Genomic DNA, 19,569 nt, shown 5'->3' with positions numbered 1-19,569 from the left:
TAATTGAAAAGGGGCTCTCACTGGTCGGGGAGCTCCCTGGGATAGCTGTCCTGTTCCCCTGTCTAAACTCCTCAGTGCCCTGTTTCCCCAGCCCCAATTCAGCAGGTTGTCAGATCCATTCTCCAAAGAAGGCCAAATGGAGAAATTGAGGCACAAAACAAAGTCTCAGACCTCTCTTGCTCCAGGATTCTCAGAATCAGTTTCTCTTGGGGTTGGGTTCACCATTGTTCTCAATCCTGTCAGGAGCCTTCAGGGTGTGTGGGAGGAGTGTCTGCCAGAGGAGGAGCAGCTGGGACTGAGTCATGGCCGGATGCTGAGGAGGGCGGTAGCTATCCCCAGATAGACTATAAAGAGGAGAAGGAACCAGCCCTGAAGTTCACAACAGCAGTAACAGCAACTGGAGAAGCAGGTTTCCAGAAGCCCGGCTCTTCAAATCAGATCTGCCTGAGAGGACCTACGTGGGTCGCCGCTGACCAGTCCTTGCCCCAGGATGGGGACCACGTCCAGAGCAGCCTTGGTCTTGGCCTGTTTAGCTGTTGCTTTTGTAGCCTCTAAGAGAGGTGAGTTGGGGTCAGAGCCAGCACTTGGAAAGGGGGCCTGGCCAGCATGGGCCTGGGGCCTGGGTCCGGCCATCCCAGATGGCTCATCACCAGCAAAAGGATGCCCCATTTGGCTGCCTTTTTCTGAGCAGGCCTGTGGTGAGCCTAGGCACTGGAGCCTTTAACCAGGGAGGGGAGCAGGGGTACAGAAAGAAAGGAGTTCCTAGAGATTGCTGCCAAGAAACACATATTGGAGTCAAACGGACAACTGCGGGGGTGGATGGATTCACAGAGTGAGGGGCCTGATGTATATGTGGCACCTATTAGCCAGAAGTGAGAAGAAGAGGAGCTCCCAGGCTGCTCAAAACCAGTCTACTGACCCAGAGAGCCTTGACTGGCTCCCTACCTGGTTAGGAGAAGAGAGGGCATCATCCATCTACAGGGGACCAGGCACAGCCACTCTCTAGCTTACACACACGTTATCTGCTTGGATGCCAAACAAAACGTTACTGTGGGAAACTATTGCATGTGTGTCATAGATCTAATCTATCTGGAAGGCCCTGTCTTGTCCTTCCCAGGTCCTGGTCTTTTGTGACTGCAGATCAGCCACAGGTGATTACTTTCCCTGTGGCTTTCTCTTACATGCCTTTCTCTTTTCTAGTTGTGGCACGTAGGCTCCAGGGCACATGGGCTCTGTAGTTGTGGTATGCAGGTTTCAGAATGCGTGGGCTCTCCATATTGCCTCAGGAGTCCTGAACCATCCCAGTTTCCCAGGTCCTAAATTGAGACCTGAACTAAGGGGGATCTGAGACTAGCTGAAGGGGAGGTACTTCAACTTCTGCGTGGGCTCCTTCCCAGAAGGCCCAAAGATGTTTAAAGGGCCTGTGGTAGGCAGGAGGGTGGAGGAGATGGGCAGGTGAGGCTCCAGCCAGTTCAAGGTCTGGACTGTGGAGAGAGCCCAGAAGCTGTAAGGGAAAGACACTGACACAAGATTAAGGCCTTCCTCCCCAGCCCCATGTGTCACACTCCCTTTAGGCCTGGACTTGGGAGACCCAAGGCTTTGAGCATGGTAGAGGTGAGGCTGTCAGATTATCACACCCAATCGGCCTTGACCAGGTGTGTTTGGGGGGTGGCTTAGGGGACATGGGGCAGGAGCAGTACAGAGAGGCTTCTGGTGTCTTGGTCATCTTTTCTAAGCTCTTAACCTCTACTGCCTCCCCTTCCCATGCTCAGGGCCAGGAAAGGGCCCCTCAAAACCACCCCTGACTTACCCTTCCTCTTCCAGGCATCAAGGCTTCAGGGCAGAGGGAGCTGGGGCCAGTGCACCTCACCCACCCACTTCAAGAAGGTAAGAGTTTGGGGGAGTGGCATGGGATTGGGGTTCCAGGAGGAAATGTAGGCTCTGACCATCTCCCTTCTTGCCAGTAGTTGGCTATGCTGCACCCCCTTCCCCACCTCTGACCAGAGCTCTCGCCATGGATCACCCCGACACCTCTCAGCATAGCCCTCACTTTGAAGGACAGAGTGAAGGTAAGTCTCAGTTGCACCTCTAGGTTTCTAGTCTGACTTACTTCCTGATCTTCAGAATGGGAGGGGAAGAAGGAGTGGGCTACTTAACACACTCCGCTTTCTGTAGTACAGCCATCTCCATCTCAGAAAGCCATCCCTGTCCAAGAGGAGCTGCCCCCTCCCCAACTCCCTGTGGAAAAGAAAGGTGAGTGCCTGCCCTTTCCCTCACTTCCACCCACTACATCTTGCTGACATCAGCCTGAGCCTTGCTCTTTTGTGTCCTCACCCCTATCTTGCAGAGGATCTGCCTCTCCCTCAAGAGGCCGTCACCCTGCAAGAAGAGCTGTCCCCTCCCCAGGTCCCTATTGAACAGAAGGAAGGTAAGTGACTCCTTCCCCTCTTTACCCTCCTGCCTACCCGTGGCTGACAGCATGGGCTTTGGGGCTTCTGCCACTTACTAGCTGTGTAATAACCTTGGGTAAGTTACCTCTCTAAGCCTTAGTTCATTTGTAAAATTGGGGAAATAATACCTATTTTATAAAATTATAAGATTACATGACACAAAAGTAGCATTTACTTTCACTTCTCTATTGAGTTACTTTTTTTTTTAAAGCATATGCTATTTCTTTTTTTTTTAATTTTATTTATTGATTGATTTTGGGCTGTGTTGGGTCTTTGTTGCGGCACGCAGGATCTCTGTTGAGGCATGCGGGATCTTTCGTTGCAGCATGCAGGTTTCTCTCTAGTTGTGGCGTGCGGGTTTTTTTCTCTTTTCTAGTTGTGGCGCATAGGCTCCAGGGCACATGGGCTCTGTAGTTGTGGTGCGCAGGTTCCAGAATGCGTGGGCTCTCTAGTTGAGGCGTGCGAGCTCAGTAGTTGTGGCATGCAGGTTTAGTTGCCGTGTGGCATGTAGGATCTTAGTTCCCTGACCGGGGATCGAACCCGCGTCCCCTGCATTGGAAGGCGGATTCTTTACCACTGGACCACCAGGAAAGTCCCTCTATTGAGTTACTTTTTATGAATGGGAACTGGCCTGTCTTCTAGAGATGCCCGTCCCAACATGAATGTTGTTTTACGCATCTCCTTCTACCCCAGTAGACCCATCTTTCCTTTATCAAGAGGAGATGACCTTCCAATCTAAACACAGAGAGAGTGAGTGACAGCTTTAGTCTGTCCATCCCCCAGCTTTAATGCTCAGACCCTGGTCGGGGTAGTGGGGTGGGGGAGCAGGTATTCTGAGCCTTGGGAAGCAGCAAAGGGAGCAGGCGTGATTCAGGGTCAGGGAGCTATAAGGGTGACACCTTTCATGACTCAGGTCTCTTCCTTTTGGTCAGTCATTCTGAAGTTAAGAGCCACGAATTCATTTGTCCCCTTTTCCTCTATATCCTCCCAACACTTTCTCCTCAACCCCAACTTCTTTCAATCCTCCCAACTCAATCCAGCCTTTCTCTATCCCTCTGCATGTTCCCCCTTCCCACTCTGTTCTCCCCATTCTAGAAAAGCTGGCTCCCTTCATGGACCACAGCCCCCCAGAGCCTGAGTCTTCGAATCCAGCCCAGCACTGCCAACAGGGCGGACACCAAGGTGGCTGGGGCCACCGGCTGGATGGCTTCCCCCCTGGGCGGCCTTCTCCGGACAATCTGGACCAGATCTGCCTTCCTAATCGTCAGCATGTGGTGTACGGCCCTTGGAACCTGCCACAGACTGGCTTTTCCCACCTTGTTCGTCAGGGTGAGACCCTCAATTTGCTGGAGACTGGATATTCCCGCTGCTGCCGCTGTCACAGCTACACAAACCGCTTGGACTGTGCGAAAGTCACGGTAAGGGTTGGGCTCTTGATCCTGGGGATGTCCTTTAACCCCCAGACAGTATGTGTGTGTTTCGAGGACTAGAGGCCTAGGCCTGGGTATGCAGGAACCTCAGGTCCCTTTCATTGGCCCTACCTTGGGCCTCCTCATTGTGCCAGAAGAGCAGAGGACAGCCTCTGCCTCTTTATTATCTGCATACCCAGGGTCCTTTTTGGAGCCTGGGAGGAAAACAGGTATGTGGAGAGTGGGCTACCAGGCTGATCTACTCCTCTTGCTCTAGTGGGAAGACGCAATGACCCGGTTCTGTGAGGCTGAGTTTTCTGTTAAGACCCGACCCCATTGGTGCTGCAAACGTCAGGGGGAGGCTCGATTCTCCTGCTTCCAAGATGAAGCTCCCTGGCCACACTACCAGCTCCAGGCCTGCCCCAGCCACCAGCCTGGTATTTCCTCGGGTCCTGAGCTGCCTTTTCCCCCTGGGCTACCCACACTGGACAATATCAAGAACATCTGCCACCTAAGACGCTTCTGCTCTGTGCCACGCAACCTCCCAGCTACTGACCCCATCCAGAGGCAGCTGCAGGCTCTGACCCAGGTGGAGGGGGAGTTCCAGCACTGCTGCCGGCAGGGGAACAACCACACCTGTACATGGAAGGCCGTAAGTGGGCATCCCAGCATCCTGAGAGCCTGTCTGCCTGCCCTCCTGTCTCTGACCTCTGATCCCACCAGCCTATTTATCATCCATGTACCTACCCCCTGTGAGCATGTCTGCCCATTCATCTGCTTGTGAATGTCCGTGCATCCACTGTGTTCTTTGTCTGAGTTTGTTCATCGTGCACTTTCATCCTGCACTCCTGGCCTCGTCCACCCAATACCCTACACATGTACCTGTCTGCCATCTATCTGTCCAGCTCTGGCCTCACCTGACCCTCTCTGTCTACCGTTCCAGCACATCTCCTGTGGCCAGCTCCGAACCTCATCTGTTCTTCTACCCTTCCACCTTCCCAATCCCATACATCCACAGCTGCTTCCTTGCCCTCTGGTTCTTTGCCCTTCCCTTTTGGCACCTGGGGCTGAAAGTCCCTCATCTCATAGCGTAGGGCAGTGAGGGAAGCAGTGGGTCAGGAGGGCCAAGTGTCCAGGCTTCTGATTTTCCTTTCTCTGGCCCACAGTGGAAGGATACCCTTGATGGCTACTGTGATCAGGAAAAGGCTACAAATACCCACCACTACTCATGTTGCCACTACCCTCCTAGTCCTGCCCGAGATGAGTGCTTTGCCCGGCAGGCTCCCTATCCCAACTATGACCGGGACATCTTGACCCTGGACCTCAGCCGAATCACCCCCAACTTCATGAGTCATCTCTGTGGAAATCAAAGAGTTTTCACCAAGCAGTGAGTCTTGCCCAGTTCTTTCCCAACTCTTTTCCCTTCTCCAAAACGTCCCTTTTGGGGCACCCTCTGGGGCACTCTTGGGAAGAGCAAAATCATGGTCTGCAAGCACCATTTTGATGCCTGGAGACACCCAAAGACCCTGACCCCTACCTGTTTCCCACCAACATAGTAAGCAGATTCCTGGGCTGATCCAGAACGTGACTGCCCGCTGCTGTGACCTGCCGTTTCCAGAGCAGGCCTGCTGTGCTGAGGAGGAGGTGAGTGTGAGGGCAGGGGGTCATAGTCTCCAGAGGAACGCAGAGGAGGGGAGAGAGAGGGCTGGAACTGCAGGATACCCCTTCATTTAGTACCTCAAACCAGCCCATAGAAATAATGAGGACTACTGGGGAGATCTTTTTTCTTGGTTCCAGGAGTCTTCACTTCTGACCTGACCTGCTCGCCATCTCTAAGTGCCTATTATGTCTTCTCTGGGCCTCTAGCTTCTGGCATTTCCAGATGTTCACATCTGTCCATCACAAGGAGTCTAGCTGTGGAAGGCATCCTGGTACTCTCTCTGAGCCCCAGAAGGGATCTAGGGAGAGAGCAGTAGAAACTGAGGGAAGGGGGACTTTGGACATCCAAGTAACCAGGCCTGACCTCTGACAACCTTCCTCCCCTATCATGTCTGCTTTACTCCTTCATCAGAAATCATCCTTTATTGATAACCTGTGTGGTCCCCGACGTAACTTCTGGCGAGACTCTGCCTTCTGCTGTAAACTGAGTCCTGGGGATGAACAGATCAACTGCTTCAACACTAATTATCTGAGGAATGTGGCTCTAGTGGCTGGAGACATTAGGGATGCCAAGGACCAGAGGGAGCAGGGCCCAACTTGGGGAACAAATATCAGCCCCACCCCTGAGCCCAAGGAAGAGTGAGTCACCCCAGAGCCTTGGAGGATCAGATTGGGGGACCCCATCCCACCCTCCTGGAATACTCATTACAGTAAACACCTCTTGGATTTGGCCTCATTGTGTCTGTTGTCTCACACAAACACACCCTCCTAAGCCTGCCCGATTTTCTTCAGTGTCTGGCCCCTGAGGCCCACTGCCCCACCCCCACTAACTGAGCTGAAGTCTTTCCACAGGCTTTGTTGGGACCAAAACTAAATGGTTTAACTTCAGTGTTTGTCATCTTGAATTTATTCACACATTTAAAAGGAAGGTCACTTTGTTAGCTGGCTATCAGGATTCAGAAGTGAAAAAGATATGATTCACGTCTTTGGTGAGCCCCCGAAATGCACAGTCCTGCCTGACATTTTTTAATCTTCCCTTCTGATCCTTGGAGTCCATGTGTTTATTCATTCAGTATACATTGATTGAACTGTCGATGTGCACTGTGCTAGACTGCAGGATACACATTCGGAAAACATACAGTTCCTTCCTTCAGGTTGCTCACATTCCAGGAACCTAGCAGGTGTGATTAGTGTTGTGGTACAGGGCTGCCAGAGTGCCAGTATGCGCAGAGCACTTGATAACCGGGCCAGAGCTGGGAGTAGGGCTGGGGGCAGTAGGGGTGCACCAGGGAAGGCCTCTGCAGGGGTGAGGTCGGAGCTTCTCCAGGAGAAGTAGAGGGTACGAGAGGCAGGTACGGACCAGGCGAAGGGGCAACTCATGCAGAAGCACAAAGGCTGAAAGGACCTGACGGTGGTTGTTCCTCCCAGATGAGTCTGGAAAGATGAGCAGGAGCTCATCACGAATGACTCATCTGCCCGGCTTAAAGGGCCTCTTGGCACCTCTGCCCGCTAGGGCACCGGTGGTTTCAAGCAGAATATGTGTTCACATTTGCCTTTTAGGATGTCTAGTCGGCAGCCAGCCAGGCAGGTACCTGGGAGGCCAGTTCGGACAGTGTCGTGCCAATGCCTGAGGGGAGGGCGCCGTAGCACCCAGACCGGAGCTAGACCACAGGGTGGCGGGACCCTGCGGCCCTTCGAGGTTGACCACAGGAAACCGGAGCCTCCAGGCTGGAGCTGAAAGAACTGGAATGAAGGCTTAGTACTGTGGGGACTCGTCCTCTGTGATTCTGCTGCCTGGACAACTTTCCAGAAAGCAGGACGTCCCCTGCTTATGGAGGAAGAGGGTGAAACAGGGACTGCCGTCCTTCCCCAGCCGGGGACTAGATAAGCCCCAGCAGCTCTAAAACTGACATCCGCCATTCCCTCCGCTCCTCCACCGCCTTTTATTTATTTACTTACACTTTGCCCGCATAGCAGTTTTTAACCCATCAGCGCCTTAGCAGCTCCTTCGCCTGTCCGTCAGCACGAGGGCCAATGAGCGGGCGAGAGACACTCCGTGCCCCGCCCCTGCGACTGCAACCCGGCCAGCGCGGGCCTGCTCGACCCCGGCCGCGCGCTCGCGCTCGGGTAGCGCTCTCGTAGGGCGTCAGCTTCTGTGTGCAGACGTCTGGGCCCATTTTTTTTCTTTTTTTTTTTCTCGGTAGGCGGGTCTCTCACTGTTGTGGCCTCTCCCGTTGCGGAGCACAGGCTCCGGACGCGCAGGCTCAGCGGCCATGGCTCACGGGCCTAGCCGCTCCGCGGCATGTGGGATACTTCCGGACCGGGTCACGAACCTGTGTCCCCTGCATCGGCAGGCGGACTCTCAACCACTGCGCCATCAGGGAAGCCCTGGGCCCATTCTGATCGACTCTGGGCGTCAGAGACCGGGCTGGCAGAGGCAGGGCGCACTCCTTCCCCGACCCCGTGCGTCCGTCCGCCCTCGGTGTACTGGTCCAAACCAGCTCGCGGGGCAGAGCCCCGGCCGGTGGACGGACGGGCGGGCAGCTCCGCCGGCAGAGGCACCACTAACGGGCTCTGTCCCTCCAGGAGCTTCCCGGAGATGCTTTCGTACGGCATTTGCAAAGCGCCCCGCCAAGTCTGGAGAGGGAGTCCGAGACGAGTTGGACCACAGTCCCAGCCCCGAGGAGTTGACAGTCTACCGGGGAGGAGAGGAAGGAAACCAGGAAAGCAATAGTAAGCAGCTATCATGAAAGAATATCAAGTGCTAAATAGATATAAGCATCAAGAACTGAGAGTTAAAAGAAGTAATTATCTGTAGGAATCGGGGTACTGTTAAATGGAGGAGGTGGCTTTCCACAGAGCCCCGAAGCATGAATAGGATTGCTGTTAGTTACCATATGGTGAACCTGTTAACACTTATGGCAATTCGTTGTATAGAAAAACTTAAAATATATTAAATTCAATACAGTGTTGGATGTCAATTATATCTCAATAAAACTGGAAGAAAAAAATAAATAAAATAAAATGTACTAAGTTCAGATAAAGGAGTCAGAGACCCTAACTACTTGGAGGGGCCGGGGAAAGCTTTATGGAGGAATGCAAGCTTGAGTAGGATTTTGCTGGAAGGGAAAGGGAGGATGAACAAAGCACTGGGTGTATGCAAAGTTCAGCTGAAGTAAACAGCGTGTATGTTTGTGTTAAACAGAGTGCTAAGTATTCTGGCTATAAAGAATATTAAAAAATCGTCCTCAAGGGTTTTTAGCTCTATGGAGACCTGAATATCTAATGATAGATATTCTCAGGATTCTTTGGGAGCCACCTAGCCTGGCTTTCAGGTAGGTCTTCTGGAGGAGGAAATAAAGCAGGAAGTGTGGTTGGTATATTTGAAGAGCCACTAAGTAGTAAAAATACTGTGGGGGAGTAGCTAGGCATGAGGTTGGAAATTTCAGGCTTTCTGGAAGATCTTGAAGCACTATAGAAGTCACGCCAACTTGGGGATAAGCACCTATAAAGGGTTGTAAAAGAAAAGTGATGTGAACAAATTTATTTTTAAAAAAAGATAAATTAGATGGACAGACAAGTGGGTAGGAGTAGATGAGCTGGAGAGAGGGTAGAGACCCGAACCTGTTCAGAGGTTGAAATTGTAATTCTTCAATATCCATAAAACTGAGAAACTCTGATATCCAGAACTTTGTTAATGGTAGAGAGGAGTAAAAGGGAAGGGACATCTTTTAAAGACATTTAGGAGGTGGGATTGACAGAAGCTGTTTGCTACAGGAGATGTCTAGGAAGACTCCCAAGTTTGAGGTTTGGGTAAGGATATGCAGAATGAGGAGCAAGTTTTACAGGATGATGATGAGCGTTCAGTTTTGGAGTCCTCAGTAGTCAGTGTCCTTAGTGAAAAGCACCTTCAGGAGGAAGATGTCAAAAGCCAAATTCTAGGGAATTGATTGTGAATGGGAGGTGAAAAAGAGGAGGCAGCATGTGTAGCCTGCTCTTTGAATGTCCTTCTAAACACGACACTTGGAAGTCCCTTAGGTAGCACAGGTTCAGCTTGTTCAAAAATGAATTCCTCTGGATATATGGGGAGATGTGAAAAAGAAAATGTAGCAATAAGTGACCTGTAGAATCTGGATGGTGGGCATATGGGTGTTCACTATTCAATCTGTCAACCTTTTTCTTCATTTTTGACATGAGCTTATCATCTCTACCCTCCAACTATCCCTACCCCTGTGAACCCCATCTCAATAAACAGAACCACCATCTACTCAGTTATTTAGGCAACAGACCTGGGAGTGTCATTTAATTAGTCCCTCTCCTTCTCCCTTCTATTCCAATCAGTCACCAAATCTCCTAAATATCTCTTACATCCAGCAACAATGGAGTTGCACCTCATACCAAGGTTAGGTTCTAAAGTCAGTACATAAGGCAAAAGTTACATAGTCAACATAACTTTTGGAAATCCCTTAAATCACTCATAAAATACAGCAGTCATGGGACTTCCCTGGCGGTCCAGTGGTTAAGACTTGGCACTTCCACTGCAGGGGGCACAGGTTGAATCCCTGGTTGGGGAACTAAGATCCCCACACCGTGGGGCCAAAAGTTAAAAAAAAAAAAAAAAAATACAGCAGCCATGGTTTTGTGTCCACAACTCTGTAAACAAAATGTATGTGCAAGTATGTATGTATAAGCCAGTGTATAGTAATGTACAGTATATAATAGGGTATACAATATAACATTAAAGTATTTTCAACTACATACAAAAATGAGATAGTGCTCTCTCCAGCTGCAGGACACGTGGAAACTCAGAGCCTGAGGCCAACACTGCCAGGACCTCAGGGGAAGAGGAGGGTCTCTGCTCTTGTATTTCAATAAACCTGTTGATCTTAAAAAAAAAAAAAAAGTTAAATGTACACAGGGCACAAGGATGCTGCATTTCTCACCTCTTCACTGCCTCTACCCTAGTCCAAGCTTCCATCAACCCTCAGGATTATTGAAACAGCTTCCCAACTAGTCTCCTGGCTCCTTCCCCAGAGCCTGTCCAATCCATGCCCTACACTCCAGGCAGATTGACCTGCTGACTGATTTGAGCAGGTCACTTTGCTGCTTTAAAACCCCTCAATGACATCCCACTGGTCCCTTAGGACAACGTTTAAAACACCCCCATATGGCTGCCCCAGCCTTCTGCCATCTGGCCTCTGCCCAGTCTCTGGACTTCATGTCACACACACCTCTTTCCTCTTGTTCTCTAAGCCCTGTCAGAATTGGGCTTTCTGTTCCTCAGGTTCACCATACTCTTGTGCTTCAGGGACTTTCCCATGCTGCTCTGTCCGCATAGAACTCTCTTACCCCCTCTGCTCAACTGGTTAACAAACACTTCTTATCTACTCAACGAACCATCCACCTCAATCCCCCAATACTTTGTTCTTGCTAAATTTTATTATTTTAAACTTTTTTATTTTTTGGCCGCGCAGCATGCGGATCCCCGACCAGGGATCAGACTCGTGTCCCCTGCATTGGAAGCATGGAGTCTTAACTGCTGGACTGCCAGGGAAATCCCCTTACCGAATTTTAAATTTAGAAAAGAAACATTGTGAAAAATAATCCACATATTTAAAATGCACTAAACATAAATGTATATTTCAATGGACTATTATAAAATGAAACCCCCCTGCAACAGCAACCCAGTTCAAGAAAAAGGACATTGCCTTCACCCCAGAAATCCCCCATAATACTGCTTGCTGGTCATAGACTCCTTCAACCCTCCCAAAGTAACCACTGTCCTACTGTCCTGATATTTATCGTAACCATTTACTTGCTTTTTCTTTATTGTTTTACCACCTAAATATGAATCCTAAAAACAATCATTTAGGTTTTCAAAAAACCGTTATTGGGATATAATTCACATACCATACAATTCACCCATTTAAAGTGTACAATGCAATGGTTTTCAGTATATTCCATTATTAACTTTTTAAGATTGTGGTAAAATATATAAACATGAAATTTGTCATTTTAACCATTTTTGAGTGTACAATTCAGTGCCATTAATTACATTCACAATGTTGTGCAAACATCACTGCCATATAATTTCCAAAACATTTTTATCACCCCAAATAGAAACTCTATGACCATTAAGCAATTATGCCCCATTTCTACTTCTCCGCAGCCCCTGGTAACTTTTTTTTTTAATTAATTAATTAATTTGTGGCTGCGTTGGGTCTTCATTGCTGTGCGCGGGCTTTCTCTAGTTGCGGTGAGTGGGGGCTACTCTTCATTGCACTGCACGGGCTTCTCATTGCGGTGACTTCTCTTGTTGTGGAGCACGGGCTCTAGGTGTGTGGGCTTCAGTAGTTGTGGCACACGGGCTTAGTTGCTCCACGGCATGTGGGATCTTCACGGACCAGGGCTTGAACCCATGTCCCCTACATTGGCAGGCAGATTCTTAACCACTGCACCACCAGGGAAGTCCCCCATTCATCTGTTGATGGACACTTCAGTTGTTTCCATCTTTTGGCTGTTGTGAATAATGCACAATCATTTAATTTGCCCATTTTTTAATTTTATGAGAATGGAACGGGACAGAATATATTCTTTGTTATGTCTGGCTTTTAAAGCATGCATTCGGGGCTTCCCTGGTGGCGCAGTGGTTGTCGCCTGCCAAAGCAGGGGACACGGGTTCGATCCCTGGTCCGGGAAGATCCCACATGTCGTGGAGCAACTAAGCCTGAGCACCACAACTACTGAGCCTGCTCTCTAGAGCCCGCGTGCCACAACTGCTGAAGCCCCTGCACCTAGAGGCCGTGATCCGCAACAACAGAAGCCACCGCAATGAGAAGCCACCGCACGGGCTTAGTTGCTCTGCGACCCCCCAGCCTGCCACCAGCCGCCCCGAGAGCACGATGGTGGCGGCCCACCTGTTCCAGAAGTGTTGCCTGGTCCAGAGGATCCCGGAGGCCTGGGAAGCCAGTGACCACACACAGGCAGCGGGTGGCATGAGGCACAGGAACATGGGACACCTCACCCAATCGCCAACACGGTGGTGCAGAACCTGGAGGGGGGCCCCATGCAGACCCAGCTCAGCGAGGTCATCCGAGGGCTCCCCTGGGACTGCCGCGGGCGCTGGGAGAGCTTTGTGGAGGAGACGCTGATGGAGGCCAACCACAGGAACGCGGTGGACCTGGTTAGTACCCACCATCTTCACCCCTCAAGTGAGGAAGAGGACGTGGAGGGCATTTTCCCTAATGAGCTGGCCCTTCAGCAGGCTTTCTCCGGGTACCAGGTCCTGCAGATGACAGCCACCTTCGTGGACCAGTTTGGCTTCAGCAACGAGGAGTTTGCTGAGCAGGACAACAGCGTCAACGCCCCATTTGACAGGATCTTGGAGATCAACTTCAGCGTCGACAGCCCCGGTGCCGCTCTGTTTGAGGCCTGCTGCAGTGACCACATCCAGCCCTTCGACAAGGAAGACGACCTCTGGGAGGACGTCCGTGTGGCCCAAGTGACCAGAGCCAGGTTTGGGGGCCCTCATGCTTCAGAGAGCTGCCGGAAGGATGGCCCGGAGCGCCGAGGCCAGGGCAGGGAGGAGAGCTCGAGAGCAGACGGGGACACGGCTCGGGCGGGCGGGCGGGTGCCCCTTGGGCTGCCGCCCAGAAGGAGGGTCCTCGTGTTGAGGGTGGCTCAGAAGCAGGTGCCCTGTGGACGGTGTTTGATGAGCCAGAGAATTCCATGGCCTCGGGCCCGGCCCCGGCAGTGGTGATGGGCGTGGGTTCCAGTGTGTGGGTGGCCAGCTCCCCCAGTGCCTTGGCTCCAGAGGAGAAAGGCTGGGGCAAGTTCACTGGCTTCCAGCCTTTCTGCTGCTCTGAGTCAGGGCCCAGGTGCAGCTCCCCAGTGGACAGAGGTCATGGCGATGCCCAGGGTGGCCTGAACCAGGGCCCAGAGAGAACCCTTGGCCCGGCCACTCCGGGTGCCTGGAACGCATGTGTTACCAGGAAGGCGCCCCTGGTGGCCTCCAAGAGCCGTGAGGACAAGCTGATGGCGGCTGTTGCCTCGGAGGCTGTTAGTGTGGGTCCCGGTCAGGAGGCCGCCCCCCGCCGCCCGTGTCAGTCCCCAGATGTGGGCGGAAGTGTTGTGGACAGACGTGGCCTGCAAGGTGTCCAGGGAAGGGCCCTGGGCCCGTGTGGCCCACAGAGTGGGCTGAGTGCGCCACTAGCACGCCTCCAGACCTGGCCTCCCTTGCACCTGTGGAAGTGACCTCTGCCCCGGTCGTGACCGTCCTTCCCAAGGCTGCCATGACGGCCACCACAGTACTGAGCAACGCCGGCCCCTCCCTGGCCACCCTGGCAGTCTCTCCAGTGCTGGCCGTGGCCGTCACCACTGCAGCCCCAGCTGGCCCAGCTGTCTCCATGGCGGCCGCCCTAGGGACGGTGACAAAGGACAGGCAGACAGATGGGCCGCCGCCTGCAGGAGCTGCCTTAAGTGGCCTCACGTGGTGCTGCTGCTGCCACCCAGCTTTGGCGCCCCAGCCAAGAAAACTACCTGGTGACGCATTTCGTGTTTTTAAATTAAATTTAATTTAATTTAAAATAAATGCTGCATTGGTAAAGCTGGCAGTTGGAACCAGTCGGACAGCCCAGCCTGCATTTCTCCTGCCTGACTCCGGGTGGGCCTCGAGGGTCCAGCCCCACACACAGCAATAAGGCCTCAGACGGGGGCTCTGCCTGTGGGGGCTGTGACTCCAGACGCCGCAAGGACCGAGGTCTGGGCTGGGCGCCACAGGCTCTGAGCCTGTTTTTATCCATTATTTAACAAACGCAGATAGAGCCACATGTTTGCACTTTTTATCCAGCGCAGGAGAGGGTCTCCGAGGCTCTGGGGACAAATGTGGGTCTGGAGCTGGGTTGGCCAGACAGGGTTTTAGCTGCCTGGTGGCCCTGGGAGCTGGCCTTGAGCCAGGCTGCAAACTTGACTGACTTAAAAATAAAACGAGCCCCCCGCAGCCTGGCAGGCTGTCCCAGGCTTCCCGCCGCAGTGGGCAGTGGGGCGCCTGGCAGGAGCTGGCCACGGGCTGCAGGACGGGGTGCGGAGGGCCCAGCAGTGCCCAGGGGTCGGGGGCTAACCCTGCAACTGCTGTGGAGGGTGGGGACGAGCTGTCCTGGGGGTGTGCAGAGTTATCTCATGTTACTGTTCTGATAATCTGACAGGGCACCCAGATCCCACAACTCCCAATAAAAGTTGTTATTCTCACCGAAAAAAATAATAATTAAAAAAAAAAAAGAACAGCATGGTGTATATCCAGAAGAGAATAGCCAAACTCTTACACCTCAGTACTAAGAAAACAAACAATCCAATAAAACTATGGGCAAAAGATTTGAATAGACATTTTGCATAGGAAGATACAAAAATTGTTAATAAGCATATGACAAGATGCTCAATATCATTCTTGATTAGGGACATGCAAATCAGAACCACAGTGAGGTATCATTTCACACCCACTAAAATGGCTGTAATCAAAAATACAGAGACTTCCCTGGTGGTGCAGTGGTTAAGAATCTGCCTGCAGGGGCTTCCCTGGTGGCGCAGTGGTTGAGAGTTAAAAAAAAAAAAAAAAAAAAAGAATCTGCCTGCCATTGCAGGGGACACTGGTTCGATCCCTGGTTCAGGAATATCCCACATGCCACAGAGCAACTAAGCCCATGCGCCACAACTACTGAGCCTGCGCTCTAGAGTCCGTAAGCCACAACAACTGAAGCCCTTGTGCCTAGAGCCCGTGCTCTGCAACAAGAGAAGCCACCGCAATGAGAAGCCCTTGCACCGCAACGAAGAGTAATCCCTGCTTGCTGCACCTAGAGAAAGCCGACACACAGCAACGAAGACCCAACACAGCCATAAATAAATAAATAATAAATAAATAAATTCATTAAAAAAAAAAAAGACAGAAGGACTTCCCTGGTGGTCCATTGGTTAAGACTCCGTGCTTCCACTGCAGGGGGCGGGGTTTGATCCCTGGTAGGGGAACTAAGATCCCTTGTGCCCACGCGTCGACCAAAGAAAACAATACCAAAACAAAAGACAGATAAAAACAAATGTTGGCAAGGTTGTGGTAAAACAAGAAGCCTTAGACATTCCTGATAGGAACGAAAAATGGTACAGTCACTTCAGAAAACTGGAAGTTTCTCAAAAGGTTGAAATATATTTACCATATGACCCAGCAATTCTACTCTTTGGTGTCTTCCCAAGAGCTATGAAAATATATATATCCACATAAGAACTTGCACACAAATGTTCCTAGCAATATTTTTCCATAATATAATAGCCAAAAAGGAAACCAAATTGGAAACATCCTAAATGTCCATCAACTGGAGAATGGATAGATAAAATCTGGTATGTCCATTCAATGGAATACAATTCAACAATTAAAAGGAACAGAATACATGTTATGGCTTGGATGAACATCAAAGAGCATGCTCAGTGAAAGAAGTCAAACACAGGAGACCTCATATTGTATGATTCTATGTATGGGAACTATCCAGAGAAGGCAAAGCTATAGAGACAAAGAGTAGATTAATGGTTGCCTGGGGAAGGAGCGGGAGAACAGGATTAAGAGTAAATGTGCCATGAGGGATCCTATTAGAGTGATGAAAAAAAAATTTTTTTTGGCCACACCACATGGCTTGTGGAATCTTAGTTCCCCAACCAGGGGTTGAACCCAGGCCCTCAGCAGTGAAAGCACAGAGTCCTAACCACTGGACCACCAGGGAATTCCCAAAAATATTTTTAAACTGATTTATGGTGGTGGTTACCCAACTTGGTAAACTTTTAAAAATGTCATTGAATTGTACACTTGAAAAAGGTGAATTAAATGATATGCAGAATAGGCTTTAATAAAGTTATTTTTTAAATTTATTATTTAGTTTGGCTGCATTGGGTCTTCGTTGCGGTGCGTGGGCTTCTCATTGTGGTGGCTTCTCGTTCTGGAGCACGGGCTCTAGGCACAGGGGCTTCAGTAGTTGCAGCATGCCGGCTCAGCAGCTGTGGCATGCAGGCCCTAGAGAGCGCGGGCTTCAGTAGTTGTGGCTCGTGGACTCTAGAGCGCAGGCTCAATAGTTGTGGCACACGGGCTTAGTTCCTCCGCGGCATGTGGGATCTTACCGGACCAGGGATCGAACCCGTGTCCCCTGCATTGACCGTGTCCCCTGCATTGACAGGTGGATTCTTAACCATTGCACCACCAAGGAAGTCCCTAAAGTTATTTTTTTAAACATGGGTATAGAAGATAGACCATTTAAAATACTTAAGACATGTTAAATACATAATTATGATTCCAAATTGCCATTGATTTATGCTTTGTATTTCACCAAGATGTATTTATCCACTATAGAAACTACTTCCCTTCCCTGCCTATGGAATGTTAAGTTTGCACTCAAGGTGATATGTCTCCCTTAATTTGATATGCCACTAATTTATGGTTGTGCAGAAATATCAACAGCCTCATTTAAAACACACACACATGCATTTACATTTACCTAAATTTGTAAAAAATAATGAGGTGAGGTAGAATTTCCTCTCTCCTGAAAATTTGTTTTTAGCTACTAAAAAACCTAATGTTTCCAGGGCTACTGAAAATATACATTTACAAAGTCATTTACAAACTATTTTGAGGGTTAGTATTGATACAAGGACCACTGATAAACCTGATGTAAAATGTCCCAGACGTGACTTCCTATCTCCTGTGCACCCAAGGCTGCACCAAAACCCTCCTCGTTTTCTCTAGTAAGTCTTCCTCTCTTCCTCCTCCTTCTCCCTTTTCTTTAAGGTATTCTTTACATACCATTCTTGTTTTTTTTTTGAAATATCATATACAGCTTTATTATTACCATGTCATTTTTTTTACATCTTTATTGGACTATAATTGCTTTACAATGGTGTGTTAGTTTCTGCTTTATAACAAAGTGAATCAGTTACACATATACATATGTTCCCATATTTCTTCCCTCTTGTGTCTCCCTCCCTCCCACCCTCCCTATCCCACCCCTCTAGGTGGTCACAAACCACCGAGCTGATCTCCCTGTGCTATGCGGCCACTTCCCACTAGCTATCTATTTTACGATTGGTAGTGTATATATGTCCATGCCACTCTCTCACTTTGTCACAGCTTACCCTTCCCCCTCCCTCTGTCCTCAAGTCCATTCTCTAGTAGGTTTGTGGCTTTATTCCTGTCTTACCCCTAGGTTCTTCATGACATTTTTTTTTCTTAAATTCCATATATATCTGTTAGCATACGGTATTTGTCTTTCTCTTTCTGACTTACTTCACTCTGTAGTTTTTTTTTCTTATTTAACTCTCTCTTTTGCTTTTCCTCATTTTTTATATTGTTTAGACTTTTAAAAAAAAGAAATCTGGAGATTTATCCTTTCCTGTCTCTTTTGATTGGCTTCAACTTTTTCAGGTCAACCTTGTATATCTGCTGTGGATTCTAACTCCCCTTCAGTGGAACTGGCAGTGGAACTGGCTTGTGAACTGCAGGATGTGGTCTTAGGCGCTGGCATCCCAGAGGTGACCGTGGGAGGGAAAGATGTGCCTTAACTGTAGAGTCTTTGGGATTTTCTATGCACGCAATCACAACCACTATGAGTATCAATAGTTTTGTTTCTTCCTTCTAATCCTCTTGTCTTTTATTTCTTTTTCTTTTTTACTCCCCTGGATAGACTTCGAAAGAACACTGATGGGAAGCAGAGATTGAGGACATCCTTACCCTGTGTGGTTCTTGATTGTGGCAGGCAGCCTCCAGGATGGTCCCCGCTGACCCTTGCCTACTGGTGTTCGCACCCTTGTGTAGTCCCTCTCTCATGTTGTTTATGTGACCAATCAAACATGGCAGAAGTGATGGTATGTCACTTCTGAGGCTAGGCAGTGAAAGATATAGTGGCATCTGCCTCTCTATTATCTATGGTACCTATTCTATTTTTTTTTTAGATTTTATTTATTATTTATTTATTTTATTTATTTTTGGCCGTGTCAGGTCTTAGTTGCAGTGCACGGGCTCTTCATTGTGACGCGTGGGCTTCTCTCCAGTTATGGCATGCGGGTTTTTCTCTTCTTTAGTTGTGGCACACAGGTTCCAGGCGTTGTGGCGCGTGGGCTCTGTAGTTTGCGGCACACGGGCTCTAGTTGTGGCGCGTGAGCTCAATAGTTGCGGCACGCGGGCTTAGTTGCCCCGCAGCATGTGGAATCTTAGTTCCCTAGCCAGGGATGGAACCCACGTCCCCTGCATTGTAAGGCAGATTCTTTACCACTGGACAACCAGGGAAGTCCCCCTGTTGTTCTTATTTATGCTGTTTTATACCCTTGGGTTATATCTGTGTGCTGGACACTGTTTTTGATAAATTATTTATAGAAATTCCTTGAGGCTCAAGATAATATCTCCACTAAACAGAACTTATTTTGCCAGCTCCTGAGGGCACTAGCAATCTGGAGCCACATAAGTCTGAAATTTTCACCCTAGCCCCTTGAGGCTGCCAGTATTGCAGCTCAGCCTTTTCCAAAACAAGAACCCCAAGGCATAAGCAGCCTTTAGGGAAGGTTTCATTTCACTTTCTCATGCTCTTCAGTATCTCAGCATCTCAATTCAGCAATTCTTCAAATCTCCTTATTTCTCCGATGCTTTTAAGATGACTTTTTAAAGTTTTTGTTTTGCTTTGGTTTGGTTTTATTGGTATGAGGGTTTGTCTGAACTATCTAGGCTTCCATGTCCAGAACTGTTGGTCCCTTTGACCCTCATTTGAGGGATCCAATAGGCAGCAATATCTTCACTGTGCTGTAGGATGAATCATAATTGGGCTAGGTCAATCATGGTAACCCGCTTCTTCTATGCCTGAGGTGGGCATATGACACACTTCTGAGGGAAAAAAAAGACACAAGAGGAAAATTCCTGAGAACTTGTGGATGAATTTTTGTGCCCTTTTAAAAGAGAGCTGATCGGGAACCAGAGCCTTTTCTCTTTATTGTGCTTTGGGGTGATGTTATGGAAGGAAGTCACACTTGAGTCTGTG

At 49.6% G+C, this 19,569-nt stretch overlaps 2 protein-coding genes across 4 annotated transcripts; both read left to right on the top strand.

The window, feature by feature from the left end:
• Positions 1-23: 23 nt before the first annotated feature.
• On the top strand, positions 24-6,249 carry ECM1 (extracellular matrix protein 1). 3 transcript variants are annotated; one of them, XM_024765804.1, is made up of 10 exons: positions 24-560; positions 1,825-1,887; positions 1,968-2,069; positions 2,176-2,253; positions 2,348-2,428; positions 3,546-3,868; positions 4,137-4,511; positions 5,026-5,246; positions 5,416-5,503; positions 5,931-6,249. In XM_024765804.1, exons 1-10 carry the CDS (start codon positions 491-493, stop codon positions 6,159-6,161), a joined length of 1,632 nt encoding a protein of 543 aa, XP_024621572.1. In that variant the 5' UTR covers positions 24-490; the 3' UTR covers positions 6,162-6,249. The 3 variants fall into 3 exon arrangements, with proteins under 3 accessions (XP_024621572.1, XP_024621571.1, XP_024621573.1); XM_024765803.1 differs by having other exon boundaries at positions 1,965-2,069; XM_024765805.1 differs by lacking the exon at positions 5,931-6,249 and adding an exon at positions 5,657-5,896 and having other exon boundaries at positions 1,965-2,069.
• Positions 6,250-7,552: 1,303 nt separating this feature from the next.
• LOC112413764 (serine/threonine-protein phosphatase 6 regulatory subunit 2-like) lies at positions 7,553-18,103 on the top strand. Its single transcript, XM_024765825.1, is given in 7 exon segments — positions 7,553-7,656; positions 12,375-12,541; positions 12,544-13,133; positions 13,136-13,603; positions 13,606-13,633; positions 13,709-14,059; positions 17,967-18,103. Coding segments are annotated over 7 exon segments (1,845 nt in total).
• Positions 18,104-19,569: the final 1,466 nt, after the last annotated feature.

Source organism: Neophocaena asiaeorientalis, unplaced genomic scaffold (genome assembly GCF_003031525.2).
Source record: "Neophocaena asiaeorientalis asiaeorientalis breed wild unplaced genomic scaffold, Neophocaena_asiaeorientalis_V1.1 scaffold474, whole genome shotgun sequence".
NCBI lineage: Eukaryota > Metazoa > Chordata > Mammalia > Artiodactyla > Phocoenidae > Neophocaena > Neophocaena asiaeorientalis.
This window is presented reverse-complemented; position numbering and strand designations above follow the sequence as displayed.